Here is a 15,377-nt window from a genome sequence, read left to right on the forward strand (position 1 = left end):
AGCTCAGTGGTAGAACGCCCGCTTGCTGATGGGACGGTTCAAATATCACCACTTGAAATTTTAGAACACTATTATAACATGCAATAAACAGTAAAATAGTTTTTTGTACGAAGTATTTACAGACTGAATTCCAGTCGTTAATATGTTTTAAAATGTTTCAGGTTTTTATTTTAATAATGCCACAGAAGGTTAACTTCCAACGTGTGCAGAAACTTTATAGTATTAACTGTTAGTAGTAGTAAATTTTAACAAGATGGGCCAAAGCCGGGATCCATTGGTCTTCAAGTTTTAATTAGAAAAATATCTGAAAGAGCCACGTTCGTAATGCAACAAAATGTTTATTCATTTTGACGCCATGTTCGTCCTAACACAATTTTCCTGGCTAATAAATTATAGGTATTTTTAAGTTAAATTATTTTGTCTTATGACTGTTCATATTTACAAAATGTATTCCAGGTTAGCTACGTTTACTTTGGTACCAGTACGCTCAATATATCGCCCGATATTCGCTAAACTTGCAGGGGTGCATGTTGCCACACGGCTCGTGGCTATAGCAGTTTCTGCATTCATGCGCTTTGGACTTAAAATCTGTCAAATTTCCATTGTGTAATGCGCGTTTATTTCAATTTATTTCTGGTGCATACTAAAAATTCACCCTTAATGCGCCTACAACGCAGGCGATGATGATTTATGTCTAGGGGAAATGTTGCATGTTCAGCGTGGAGGCATTTACATGCGACACGTACGGTACTTTTGTTCGGATAGCTTTGAGAAATCCAAACTACTATCTTTTCAACAGAATTATGTTATGTTTTAAATATGGGATTTTTTTTTTTTTACTTTTTTTCCCTAAAATGAATACTTTTCGTATATTTATCATACTCAGCGTTATTTTTAAGAATTCGGTGTCAAGAGTTTCGTATCATAAGTGATTTTGCTCGTTACCGAGGTTAGACGTATATAGATCACTGGCGAGTACTGAAAGACCCGTTCACATTTTTTTTGTGTATGCCTACATAACTTTCACACAGATACACGTAATCTACAGGGAAATACGCAGGCGTTCCGCAGACAGGGGCAACTGGGAATCAGAAAGGTGCAAATAATTTTTCATTGTAAGTTGTACCTTAATGTTTTAAAACCGAATGTAAATGTCAAATTCATTTACTGCTAATAACCTTATTGTGTTATACCTACGCTTATTAAACCTAAGTGATATGAGCGACTCTATGTTAATATGAAGCATAGTAAAAGAATAGGTTATTCACATCAAAACTATCAAAATGTATAATTATTTAAAAGATTGCTGAACAAATTTTTCTGTTTTCCTTTTCAAACTAGTAGAGTTACGTAATGTTCATGAAAATAAACTAAAATGATCAGGAGAACAATGTAGTCGGTTATCCATGTTACATGTATTTGTTGAAATTAATTTTGATAGTTATTTGTATTGTAATATATGTGACTTTTCCATACAGACTTAAGACATTGTTAACTCGGAGGATTTGCTAAGTAAGAGTTTGGGAGATTCCTTTAGTGCGTTTTATTTTCTTCAAGCTAGTATAATTTCCAATCACATTTTATGTAATCGAAAACTCTTTCATAATTAATTGAATGTATGAAACTATCAATCAACTGTGTGTTATTGAATGAATGATCTGAAGTACAATTAGTTGGCAGTCTTCTGATAACAAGCAATGCATTGTTTCAAAGTCTGATAAAATATAGTGCTTAATTACAGGCGGAAGTGTTGGTTGCAAAGCATTGATGTAAATGATAACAGTGAAACTGTGTATACGATTTCGTTGTCAGTTTCGCATGCTGTGTGTGGTTGAAATGTGTTTCAGTAGGTATTTTTAGTTAAAATATAAATGTTTGCTTTCAAAATTATTTGGACAGGGAAACAGGGGAAACGCAGGAAAGGTTTGGGGTGTTTATAGCTAGGTGATCCTGCGGTGTAGGGTTGAAGGGGCGACGCTAAGGCTCAGAACTAGTTAGGAAATTGCATACATGTGAACAAATCTCCGTCCGCGAATCGAACAAGGGTCCCTGACCTTTGGCTCACCAGCAAACAATGGGACTGTCAACGCGAGGTACATTTTAATGTTAATAGTTTACTAAGAAAAGAAAGTTCCAAAAAACTGATAATTATTTGAAATATTAGATGTATAATAAATACTTTTATCAAATTGTAAATTTATTTATTGGCTGAAATAAACATTAAGTTAATTTCATTAAATACCTAAATGTGACAACACTAACTTAATGCTTCAATAGAAATATCTCTCTTTGAGTTAAAAATTTTTTTAACAAGTTAAGTTTCTTCAAAACGTTCGCAGTTCTCATGCGATATATACTTCGCTCATATAAACCAGCCACTAAACTAAGAAACCTTAACAGTTTTATGTTATGACTTAAAAAGGAAATTAGTTTAATCTTTGTTTTGTAATTTAATTTTTTTTTAATATTACTCAAATTCATTAAATACAGTACATTTGAGTTGAGAGGTACAATCGTTTTCCATCGAAGAGAGTGGAGCTCCATGTTTGGAATGAATAGTTTCTTGAAACTCCTTTTGACGTCACTGAAAAGTGAGTCCTCTAGTGATCCTTGTACAGCTAATGCCACAGCGCGACTGTCGTAATTGCACAATTTTTTTTTTTTTTTTTTTTTTGGATTTTGCAGAAATTGTCACCCGTGCTCGTAAATTTGTTCCACAAATTCATAGCTCCTATATTTTATTAAAGAATAAAGTGTGTGCATACAGTTGACTTTATTTTTTTGTAGACGTTGAATTTCTAGGACGTTAATAAAAATAAATGACTGTCCGTGATAGACGTAGCGATTGTCTTAAAAATATATATTGTTTTTTCTCCCGTTAAAGCAATTTACATACATTACAATAGATTCCTCAATATTTAGTGAACAGAGCTCTTCATGACAACTCGAGATTAGTTAGTGTGCGATGCAACAAGATAAAGGTTGCAATTGCCGCTAGCGCAATAAATAAGAATACCCTGAGTAGGTTAACAAACGTGAACTAGATGCGTTATTTTTTAACTGACGTTAAAAAAAAATTCTGTTTCCATTTCTATTTTCAAGCAAATAACATTTAAGTTTATACACATTAATTTGTTTTTGCGTTCATATGGGTCACGTTTTTCGCGATAGGATTCGCAGAACACCTGTGTGTTAAACTGTGTAGCATAATCTGTGCTTCGTGGTTGACTGGATTGTTTTCAGATGACTACTACTGTTGGCACACCAGTTAGTTATCCATCGCGGAAGCAAACGCATCCTGAATGACCCGGCCCAATAAGGCATTGGCTTCTCGTGCAGACCGCCAATTACAGGGGAACAATTGCTTTTCACGAAAAATACATGCCTTCGGTATACTTAAAACGCACCATCAAGCTGTGTTGCACATATACATTTTCATGAACACGTGAAGGACAGACAAGTGTCGTTTTGAAAAAAAGAAATGTATGTAAATATATAGCTGTCGATACGAACAGTGAATACTGGCCTCGAAGCAAACCACAGATTCTGGGCCTGCTTGCTATACCACCTCGCTTCTCGTACCGTTTGGCAAGATTTGTCCTTGCTTATCAAAAATTACGTGACTGCTGGGATTTTCTTGAAATTGTTGGGGGGAGGGGGGGTGATAGTGTTATCGTGCAATATACAGGAAGTTTGCACTACGACACGAAATTTAATTTAATTCAAAGCTTAGCCGGTCTTATTCTACTCGTTAAGTGTTATTAATCGTATCAGACACGTGTGAAGCAGCAATCTGATGTGAAAACACAACCGTGCCATTTAAAATAGGGAGGGATATAAGTAGCATGTGATCACAGAACGTTGGATTGTTATTCGTACTCAACCAAAACAGATAAATAATCGGAACACTTTTTTTTTTCCAGGTGGTGAATACTTTTTAAAACCGGTAGTTGTCACTACAATGTTCAAAATTTTTATTTTTGTGGTTCAACAAAAAAAAATGCGCAACTCAACTTTTTTTTTCGTGATATATTTTGATTTGGTAACTGTATACTATATTCTCATTGAACTGAGCGTTACTATTGCGAGGTTGGTAATGCCACACGTGGGAACGGAGATCTAGGTACAGTTGTTGCTTGTGAACATGGAACAATCAGCGGTGCTGTACGCCCCGCACAGCCGCCACAGATCGCGAGCCTCAACTGCGCTAGGCCCGGCGAGTCAAAATGGCGCGCGTCTCCCTTCTCTAGCGCCCGAGGAGGGGAAGTTCCTACGCGCGCCGCTCTCGGCCATCTTTTCCGCGAGTGTGGTGGGCGCGGCCTGGTCCGGGGAGGGGCGTGGATTACTACAAGGTTATCGACCAATGGATTCTTGCTGCACCTCTTACGAGCGCCAATCGCAACAGTGCCGGGCGCCCTTCCCCTGGATATGCACTCTTGTGAATGAGTAATTACAACGTCCTCGCCCGCTAGCCGGATCAATCCTCTTCTGACGTCACGGCCTCGCTCTCGAAGACCCTTCCGCTAGCGTCTACCGTGGCCCGTCACTTAGTTTGTGAAGCTGAAACAGTTGAACTCCAATTGAAGTGAAACACCCACCTGTTGTGGCGTGTCGTTTTTAATCAACACCCGTTTTCTCTGCTAGTTTTATAATCGTGGTTGTATCACATCAATTCGAAGCATTCCTTGTTTCTACGGTATTAACATACCAGCACTTCCCATGATGAATAAGCGTTGCGTTTGGCGTGTAAAATTCGTTTTGGTTTTTTTTAGAATGCGTTGCTAAAATACAATATTTCAATTTTTTCACATTATTATTGCTGTTACACGAATGCTTCGAAAGAGAGAACATTTATTACACGCACGGTTTGCTCGTGTAGTTTCAGCGTGTCGTCCTAGTTGTGTATAATTGTAAATCATGGCGATGATAAATGCGTGGATGTTCGTTTTTCTCGAGGCTGTGAAGATTTTCCCTTCGACGCTTACATCGACAGTACGTAACTGTAATTTCCAACAGCGCAGCCAGATCGCGCTGGTCTGCGAGGAAGCCCAAATTCATTGTTTTACTTGCATCATTTGGCTGATTGGAAACATCTGCTGTTCCTGTTGAAACCTTGCCCGGGATTCGAATTGATAACTTCTGCTCCGTAAGCATGTTGGCGTGCCCTGGAGCTTTGCACCCGGGCGTGGGAGAGACTGCTTCAGCGCTGGCCGGAACGGCCCTGTAGACTTGAGAATTACGTGACATTCATTACCAATAATTGCAGGGAATACATTACAGGACTGCTGACAAATACACCTTATGTCTTTACAGATGATCATATATATCCACCCTCTATACTAATTAATGTTGTACAATTTCAGAGCCGTATGACTCAACATATATGCTGTACTGTTTGATTAAAAAAATTATTTTAGCAATTAGGTCTTTAGTTGTTAATTTTTAAATCATTAATTTACTTTGAAACTAACAAATCATATACCGTAGCTTGCCAGAATATGGATTAGGCCTTCGTTCCACCTCTGCCTCACATTCCTGTGAAATGGAAAGAATGTTGGAGGGTTCCAACTCATTCCCAACCCTGTGCCTTATTTTTAACATTAGTGTTAAAAGTTTTTCAGACATTTTTTTGACTGAAATAAAAAAAAAATACATAGGTATTAAAAACATTCTTGATGTAGTCCGTCGTGCACTTCGGTATTATATTTCTTACCACTTAACTTTCCACTGCTCATACACCCCAGACTACACCAGACTACAGAAGTTTACAATTTTGTAAAGTGAGGCCACTTCCATAAATATGTATTGTATTGATATTAGCTTTGTACGTATGCTCTATGTGCATTATCAAAAACTTACAGAAAAATTTAAAACTTAAAAGTATTTAATGTGGCAATATATAATTTTTAAAGATTTTTTCTTATCTTGGACCTCTTAGGTATATGGTATACAACATGAGAAAAATACAGTATACAGGTACATTCATAGATAAGAAAACCTTATGTAGTCCATTTCATGCAACAGTATTCTACAGCCACCACACAACCAAATGGATCAGTTGATTTTTTTTAAATAATTAGAAATTATTAGTGGCTAAAGGAAAGTTATGTATTAATTTTTACCAGTAAAGGTGATTTTGGTAATTTAAATTTATAAGACTGCATTTTGATAGAAAAAAAAATTTCAAAAGATTATACCAAAAGGTTTTGAGGCCAGGAAAATATTTTTTAAAGTTTGTAGTGGTTCCAAACTATTAACGGGTACTGGAAAATAATAATGCTTTCATTAATTTTTTTGTCAACCAAATTTCAAACAATTGATAAATTATTTAATTCAATTGTAACAGTAATTTTGGAAACTCTAAATGGTTGCATTTGAGGCTTTTAGATTGGAGTTGTGCACTTTACGTGCCAGGCAGAGATTGTGCATTTAATTTTGCCGTATATGTTATACAGTAAAATCTACTAAGAAGTTCCCGCTTATTGAAGTTGTCCTATTTAGTAGGTTTTGCACCTGAATGATGTATGAACATAATATAGCCCTATCCTGTATGAACATAATTTAACCCTATCCTGTTTAATGAGTTCAAAATTTTAAGTTGTATTCAAACACTCAATTAAAGGTTTTAAAGTGATGTGTCTGTAGTAACGGCCCTGTGGTTTTGTGTTGCAGGCAGATGGGCTGTCGGTTGCTGTTGGACACCCTGCGGGTGGTGGCCGACTGTCGCCAGGAAGTGGCCGATGTTATGGCTACTGTGGCCAGGCTCGCAAACGACCAAGGTCAGTTCTGTCGTGATTTCCCGCTCAATTCATTTAACATACTTGATCTTTACTCTGCATTCTTGTTCATGCTGTGCAAGGTCCTCTCATCACTCCGCTTTCCTTGTGCGTTTCATACATTCATCTTTCTCACTAGCATTGCATTCATTCCATGGCAATGACATACTGTGAATTCTGAAACAGGCTCTAATACTATAGATTTTTCAAATCCGACAATGGACCTCTACATAAAAACCATGCATTCATTTTGCAGATTGCCATCACATTATAGTTGCCCTTCAGCCAACTTGAATGATTTCCAGATTTTTATACTAATTCCTTATCACAGGTTACCAAACCTACTAAAATATTATTTTACTGCAGTTCTGTAGATAAAAGGATATTTTTGAACCACATATGAAATTAACAAAATATTTGAATTCCAATTTGACTAAAACTGTATAGAAAATTTAATTTGGCCCTCCTGGCAAGAAATAGGCGAGACAGGTGATGCCAGTGAACCTGGTGGCGTGGAGTGTACCTACATTTTTGTATAATAGGTGTTTTAAAGTGTGTGGGACTAGTTAGATTTTTGGCATCTATTGGCATGGAGTGAAAAATAGCTAGGAAGCAATGTAGTAAAGTGTTTCTACCAATGCTAATTAGCAAGAGTTTTCCATATTTTCCTATTAAGATATTTGTTGAAATCCAAAGACAAAACAAAATAAAATAAAATATTCTAATCAAATTTTGTGTCTAAACAATATTCTTAAAAAAATAAAATGGCTACAATACGATAAATAATGACCAAAATTTGTTACTGCTGCTCAAAGGTTAAAGTGTTATCCATTTTGTCATCAATATTCACAGTTATGTAAGAATGTTCGTACCACTTATATTCTTCATGCGGTATTCTGGGTTTTCACCAACTTGCTTGTATATTTATTGAAAGTAAGCAAAATGTGGTTTTTAACCCATTTTTTTGTGCCTAACTTTATGGACAGCCAGTTGTACTGGTTTCAGGTGTTGTGAATGCTGTGCATGGAGGCATGCTGCAGCTGTTGTAACGAGTGTGTGTTGTTTGTGCAGAGGCGGCTGTGCGGTCAGAGCTGATGGAGCACCTGCCCAACATAGCCATGCTGTGTCATGAGGACAAGCACAGACTGCAGTCGCTGGTGGTGGATGACATCCTGCCTCTGGTCGTCAGGAACCTGGCAGATTCAGACAACCATGTAATTACATTTGCCTTAGCCATGTACTCCAGCCGGAGAGCTTTTCAGCTCAATCGTGTATTATCATGTTTTGCTGTCTTGCACATTTAGTTATTGCGAAATCTGACTAAAGTAATTTTTGTTTTGTTTTACTATACAGAATTGAAATGTGGGCCTGGGGGGGGGGGATGTTTTTTTGGCACTAAAATTCATTAGTTTAAAAATTTGAGCAGGGCATTTAACAAAAAAAAATATATATATATTTTTTGGAAAATTTTGATAATGTGTCTAAATGGAGTGTTATTTGTTGGTCCAGGTTCGTAAGTGGTCCCAAGAAGCATTAATGGTTCTAATGGAGCAAGGCCTTATTGACATGCAAGCTGTGGAAGAGAGAGTGTGTCCAATGATCCTGACGCTCACAGAGTTGGACAGTTTGGTTGAACTACACAGTTGTGCAGTTACTGTAAGTAATTTTTGACTCCTTCATCATATTACAGTTGTTTTTTTTTTTATTAAGTCTTAAATTGGTTTCTGCATTATACTGATTTTGGAATAGGATATATAACTTATTGTTAGTTGGATGTTTTCTTCATTGGAATAAATGCTTCAAAGGTTATGTTTCTAAGTCAAGTCTTGTGCGCTTTACAACAGAAGTGATAATCAGAAACAGTTAAGCTGGAACACTATTTTGAGTCGTGCAATGGTGTTCTGTGGAAGCGCGGCATATGTTCGGACAGCATTGGGGTGTGTACTCTTGAAAGTTGGTTGGTTTGTGGTAGGTTTGTGTTGCAGGATCTAAAATTGTGGCATGCTGGTTGTCAAGTGAAAGACATGGGTAGTGAGATGTTTCGTGATCGCATCTCACTACCTTGTCTTTCATGTGGCTTCTTGCCCTTCCCGTTCCCGGCAGTGGCGACGCCTGCATCACGCCTTGCTCGGTGCAGTGTTCTGGCATCAAAACTGGTTTGTCATAGTGTTATTGGTTCCTATCACAGCCAGCTTTGATGAGCAGAAAGTTGCGCCCATTCCTGCTCTCAGATTTGGTCACCGGGATTTTGATCATGGGCCGGGCCATCAATTTGGTTGTGAAATGTTGTGTTTGCTACTCATATCACAGCCACTTTGATGAGCTCGGAGCATGGATCAGCCTAGCATCGTGCTGCCAGTTCTTCAGCTCCACAAACTGCTATGTGGCCATGAGCAACTTCAGGAAGTGGGCGTGTGGTTTATGCTACCCCATGCATTGTAATATTTATTATTAATAATAATTATAATAATAATGTGAAATGTTTTTTGTCATGAAAGGTTCCTGAAGAAGGGTAAGAATTTGTTAACTTTTTTAAAGTCACCAAAATATGTACCAAAATCAAATAAACATTGCTTGTTTGAAACTGTCTTGTTATACATTTTAAGGGAAATCTATAGGTACTTGAAAAAACAATTTGTCTCTCATAGTTAAGAAAATAAATTGAAATAATGTCATTAATGTTTTTTATGTATGAGCACTTTGTTACATGTGAATGTTTTGTGTTTATCACTGAGCTTGTTTTTTTGTGGAATCTGGTGATACCCACAGTATGAGCATCCCCACTTTGTCTGCCTGGTGGACAACCCTTCTAATTAAGGCATTTACGACACTTTTTCCCTAGCCACTTAAGTATTGCTGATTGCTGTTCAGCCAAACTTTCACCGATGGTATGTAAATTGACACTTTTTTCATGTTGAGAAAACACTCCAACACACTTAATTGTTAATCGTAATAACTAACTGTGTTTTTTAAAGTAGTGTCTCAAGCACCCTTGAGAAAAATACCCAACTATCTCATTGTTATGTTTAGTTATAATTACTATTTGGAAGTATCTTTCCTGGATGACTATTGGAACAGTTTGGCATAAATCATATTTTTCCAAGTCTTTTTTACACTGCTATATTATGGTATTAATGAACATGATTCATAATGTTACTGTGGAAATTAAATTACTGATTATTTCACGTGAACAGCTTCAGATGATGCAATCGTTAACACTAGGCCACACATGGTGTTTTCAACAAGGGTCCAAAACTAGGTTGTGTTGTCCTTTAAGCTAAAATTTAAAATAATACATCTGCACTGCAAGCTGTGGCTAATTTTTAAATATTTAGCTCTCTCACACAGGTAAGATAGGTCTGTCAAATTCCCTTCACTCTTCGTCTGCTTAATGAAGCGTGCAGCGACTTGCGAACTAACGGCGCTAGTAGTAGTTTAGCCCTGTCTTAACTAGTAGTTTAGCCCTGTCTTAACATCATATCTAGTGGGAGTTTCTATCTAGTTCTATATCAAGTTTTTCATTTCGAAGTATACTGGTAAAGAAAGGATTGAAGTGTTGGTTTGAAAACAAACAAACAGTTAATATAAGCAAACAGTATCTGATACATCAAAAAGGAATGTGTAAGGCAATTTAGCTTACAAATTTACAAAAGATTTTATTCATATTAGTAGTATTATATAGTAAATGAGGTAAAATTATATTTTTAATCTAAATTAGCACCTCGGAGACGTTAATACCCAGTAATTAATTAAATTTTTTGTTTCACTGATAGATGGTTTTTAATGATAAGGTAGTTCTATTGACATGGTTATTCTTTTGATGAATAAATGCTACAATTTGGGAAATTTATGAATTTATTCACAGTACTAGTGACACACATGAAACATGTATAAATTGTATCATGTTAGCATACATTTTAAAATCAAATATCGGCCATGAATTGAGTAGCGGCTGTGAGTTCCTAGCTGTTGGGTGTTTTTCTTCAGCTTTCTCTGCAATTAATATGTTTCTCTATTGTAATTGTGTAGTATAAATCATTTCATCATTTCATATCAGCCTGATTTTCGTTTTTTTTTTGACCACTCCTTATTAAAGCTTTTACTCGTGAGCTTGAGCTATTGAGGGACATTCACCTGATCATGTTTGGGTTGCAGTAAAAAAAAAATCTTCAAAAACTGATGAAAACATGAACACTCCTTAGTTGAAGTTTACAAACCTCAATTCTCAAACATGGAAGAATTGGACAGCATTGTGAAATTACTTGGTGAAAAAAGTCGATTTAAAGAATGAAAATCAATTTCTAAAAACTTTCCTCATGGACTCTAAAGCAGAAACCTATGAAAGTAAACAAAAATTTTCTCATATCAAGCAAAACCTGAACACCAAGAGAAGCATGAAATATCTGTTGAAAAACCTGTTGTCAGGCAGTGAAAAATTCTTCCAACAGTAAGTTATCAAGCCACCCTGAAGCGCCGGATGCATCCGGCCACAGCAACATGACTTGTGACCTACTTCCGACTCAGCGTGAATCGCAATTCATGTGAATTGCATGTCATCAGAACTTCCAATACCAACTACCAATCTGACGATCAACATGTGCACAAGTTCTGCGCCAACAGGAACGCTGATACCAAACATGACCAAGTTTGTAAAAAAAAACCCAATGAAAGTTGGTATTCTTAAAACATCCTCTCTTAAAACAATATCTAACTAAACCTACCTATCAGAAGTCAAAAAGTTTTGTTTGTCACAGGGTTCGAGGATACATATCAATGGGTTTATATATCAAGATATATACCTGATTTATATCCGATATATATCAAACTGGGTTCGAGGATATATATCAAATGTTTTTTCATAATATATTGCAATACAAAAATGGTTTAAAAAAATTAATATTATTAAGTAATTTTTAGCGTTTGTTACTGTATTTCTACTTCCCAAATGTAGGTGGCGTGGAAGTAGAGTTTAAACATACTTCCTAATGGTGAGTTCTAATCCATAAATGGCAACAGCCGGCATTAATGGCGTCAGTCTGTCAGTCGTGTCAGAAAAATTTTGTTACGAAAGAGTAAGTTCTTTTTTGTGTTTGATTATTCTAATATTTTTTACAAAGAAAGTAATTGACAAAGTGCAGAAACGATTTTACTTCGTTATTGAGTATTTAAGAAGCATAAAATAACTTTTGTATTTTTAGAATATAACTGTTTATTAAATGATGAATTTTTAGGTCATGCCTTTAAACAGAAAATGTTTTCAAAGAGCCAGGCTATGATGTGTTGAAAAGAAGCCGGCCCTTATATATGAAGATTCAAGACTGATAAGATTTTATGTAAAAATTTCGGACTGATAAATGAATGTTGAATTTGCTGGTTATATGTACAATAGGAAATGTAACTAAGATGTGACGTGAGTTGACAGCGTCCACCCCGCCCCCGGCATTGAACAGAAAAGAGATATTTAAAAAAATATGCTATACATATATTCAACCGATTCATCGGTTTTCCTTGGCAATAATAATGATACAATGAAAAGTTCTGTTCAGATATTTCAAGTACTGTAAGCACGGTTTTGTCACCGACTTGTGATAGGTTTAGTTAATTGGAAAGATAATCTACTAATTCCTGTTTCAGCATGGAGGGTTGAAAGTGTGTGACAAAAAAGGGTTCGAAAATATCGGATATTTATTATAAATATCAAAATATCTTATATTTATTATATATATGAAGTTTGATATACATCAATTTTGTATGAAAGCCATATTATTATTTTATTGTATTATTTATGAATACTATTTGTATATGTGTTACATAAACATACTAAGATTATCAAAAAATGTTTTTAATATTTTATTTAGGTACTTAAAATCAGACAAAAACAAAACATAACATCTTCTTTTAGATAAAGCAAAATCAACTAGGTACTCTAAGCACGGTTTTGTTTAATCATATAATTATTGAACTATTGAGTTGGTGACTTTTCTCTGCGTTTAAAAATGTGCGGAGAGAAAAGCAAAAAATTGGTCATGCCCATTGTCGTATGCTGAAACTCTATTCGGGATACAGTTCGATCATTCGTCGTAAATCGCGGAATTCTAGTCATATTTGCCAAAATCATCGAGTTGCAATTGATAGTGACATTTACCGAATTGTCAACGATATTCAAATTGCTAACAATTAATTGGATTGGCTGGCAAGACTGGATCCAATCGCAAAAGCTTTAGATCGCTTCCAACAAGATGGCACGACAATTTCTGTAGCTGTCGAAATTTGAAACAAATTAGAGAAAGAGATATCAAGTCAACCAGCTCAAGTGAAATCTGCTTTCAATAAAAGGCGCAATATGTTAGGTGACCCACATTATTTGGCAAATATTCTTGATCAACGATTTGCAGGCAAAAACTTGACCCCTGAACAACGGAACACAGCATTTGCTGAATTGGAAATAAGTTTTATGTCAATGGTTACATCTATAATGACCCAATCATTAATTTTTCCGCAATATCTTTTTGGGCCTCAGTTTCAAACAACCCTGTAGCATTGCACAATGAGGATTTTATATATATATATATATATATATATATATATATATATATATGTGAAGGATAATAATTATTTAATATGTAGATAAGTATAATTGTTCAGATCTGTTATGAATTGTTATTAATTACTTTGGTTAAATTTCATGGAAAGCCTTAAAATACTTATTTCCTTGAGATACTTAATTATTAATTTGAGGGTTAATTCCAGTCCATAATAATTAATTTTGATATTTGATAATTAATTTCAGTACAGTAGAATCTCGTTATAGCGAGCACGGTAATAGCGAGAACACGGTTATAACGAGGTATTTTTGAGGTATTTACGGCGTGATCGCTTGAAGCGCGCTTTTGTTATTTGTCTGCTTTATCTCCACCCCTCTCGCTCGCCACTAGACATCTTGCCGTTGACGCGTCACATTCTTCAGCCTTGCAGTCGCCACCTAAGTGCGTGGCTTTAAAAATAGAATCCCATCCTTTATTTCTTTCATCAAACTTCCGTTAGTTATCTGTGCCGTGAACAACGTAAAAAAGTATTTTTTACAAATTAGAAATATGTATGTTTTTGTTTTTATAATCGCGTATTTTCACGTTTTTTTTTTTGGTTGTTATCTTAAGAGATAATATTAAAAAGCCGTTCTAATGAGATTTAATTGTTTCTTGGTTAAAAAAACTATTAATTATCAAATATTGTTAATTGTTTATATTCTATTTATTATTATTTACGCGACGTCATATTGTACGCGTACGCAATACGACTGGATTCGTTGCTGCAACATAACACATAGCATGTTAATGCGGTATCCGAAGTAACGAGTAACGTAACGATAGTAACGAGTACTAATTGTAATAGTAACGAATACATAAGGGTACACATTTTTTCGTTACTTTTACACCTCTAGTAGGCACTACCGTATTTATTTCCGAATCGCTAGGACAGTTTTCTTGTAACTTTTGTTTCGGTCAGTTGTTGGGGTATCGGTCCGGGAAAGGGGTGGTGATGGTTTGAGTTTAATCCCAAATTTATTTTCTAAAAAAGTTGACAGGTTTCTTTAAATGAAAAAAGTATAGTTTTCCAGCGACTATTTCGTTTGAGGCGTACATGCGTTGCCGCAGCCGGTCTCCTGCTTTTTTGTAAGGAATTAAATCGTCGCGCTACACTAGCACCACCTGTTAGGAACATCCCGAACCAACATGGCTGCCAGCAGACAGCCCGCGTCGACGATAGATAGCAGGACAATGCTGCGTCGGCCGCGGGCTGAGATGCTATACTTACGTGGCGTGGTAGGGTATTCTGGTTATTTTGATGCAATCGGTGATCGCATCCGTACTTATGGGGTATCGTTTTAAAGAGAATTCACACATCTGCTCACAGAAATTAAGATTTCGTTAATATAACCTGTTATTTTCCAATTATACAGGTTTAAACACAATTTTTATGCTATTTTCGGTTAATTTTTATTTTTTGGGGGCCAAAATTTGTCCAATTCGGTTATAGCGAGGACACGGTTATAGCGAGGATAAAACCCGGAACCGTGACACCTCGCTATAACGGGACTCTAGTGTAATTGTTTTGTTTAAAGCAGTGTAGACTATAATTTTACAGGACATCATTTTTAAACTAAAAATTCTAATACAGTATGAATTTCAACTTTGTTCACTAAATTTTGAACATTGTATTTAAATTTGTTGGGTAATTTTAAATTCTATGGGATATTGCTAGTGTAATATTTAGAGAATAGTCTGGAAGGTACAGAAGGAAGAGCGGACAGGCGCGACACCCTGGCGCCAGAAAGTTATTTTTCATCTTGTAAATGCGTGTTTGGGATTTACACGTCACGTGGACGCACAGCTGTAGCGACCGTCTGGTAGGTTCTCTGGAGGCTACCACTAGCCAGCCAATCAGGGCGAGCCCTGGCAATGAGTGATGCGCCCTTCTGAATTTCCTTGTATGGTCATGTTTTGGAATTCTGTGTGCTGATTGGTCAGTTGGCCCACGGGGTTGCCTCCCTTGTCTTCACCTTTACAAGGGAAGGTGGTCTCGTCGACCAAGTCACTTGTT

At 36.2% G+C, this 15,377-nt stretch overlaps 1 protein-coding gene across 2 annotated transcripts in view; it reads left to right on the plus strand.

Moving 5' to 3' along the window:
* Window positions 1-15,377, plus strand: part of LOC134536799 (serine/threonine-protein phosphatase 4 regulatory subunit 1-like) — a 268,113-nt gene that overhangs the window by 204,254 nt on the left and 48,482 nt on the right. For both annotated transcript variants that reach the window (XM_063376734.1, XM_063376735.1), the window contains 3 exons: window positions 6,673-6,779; window positions 7,848-7,990; window positions 8,286-8,432. In XM_063376734.1, the coding sequence (XP_063232804.1) occupies window positions 6,673-6,779; window positions 7,848-7,990; window positions 8,286-8,432 (397 nt within the window). The remainder of the gene's footprint in view (window positions 1-6,672; window positions 6,780-7,847; window positions 7,991-8,285; window positions 8,433-15,377) is intronic.

The sequence above is a fragment of the Bacillus rossius genome, chromosome 11 (assembly GCF_032445375.1).
Source record: "Bacillus rossius redtenbacheri isolate Brsri chromosome 11, Brsri_v3, whole genome shotgun sequence".
NCBI classification, from domain to species: domain Eukaryota; kingdom Metazoa; phylum Arthropoda; class Insecta; order Phasmatodea; family Bacillidae; genus Bacillus; species Bacillus rossius.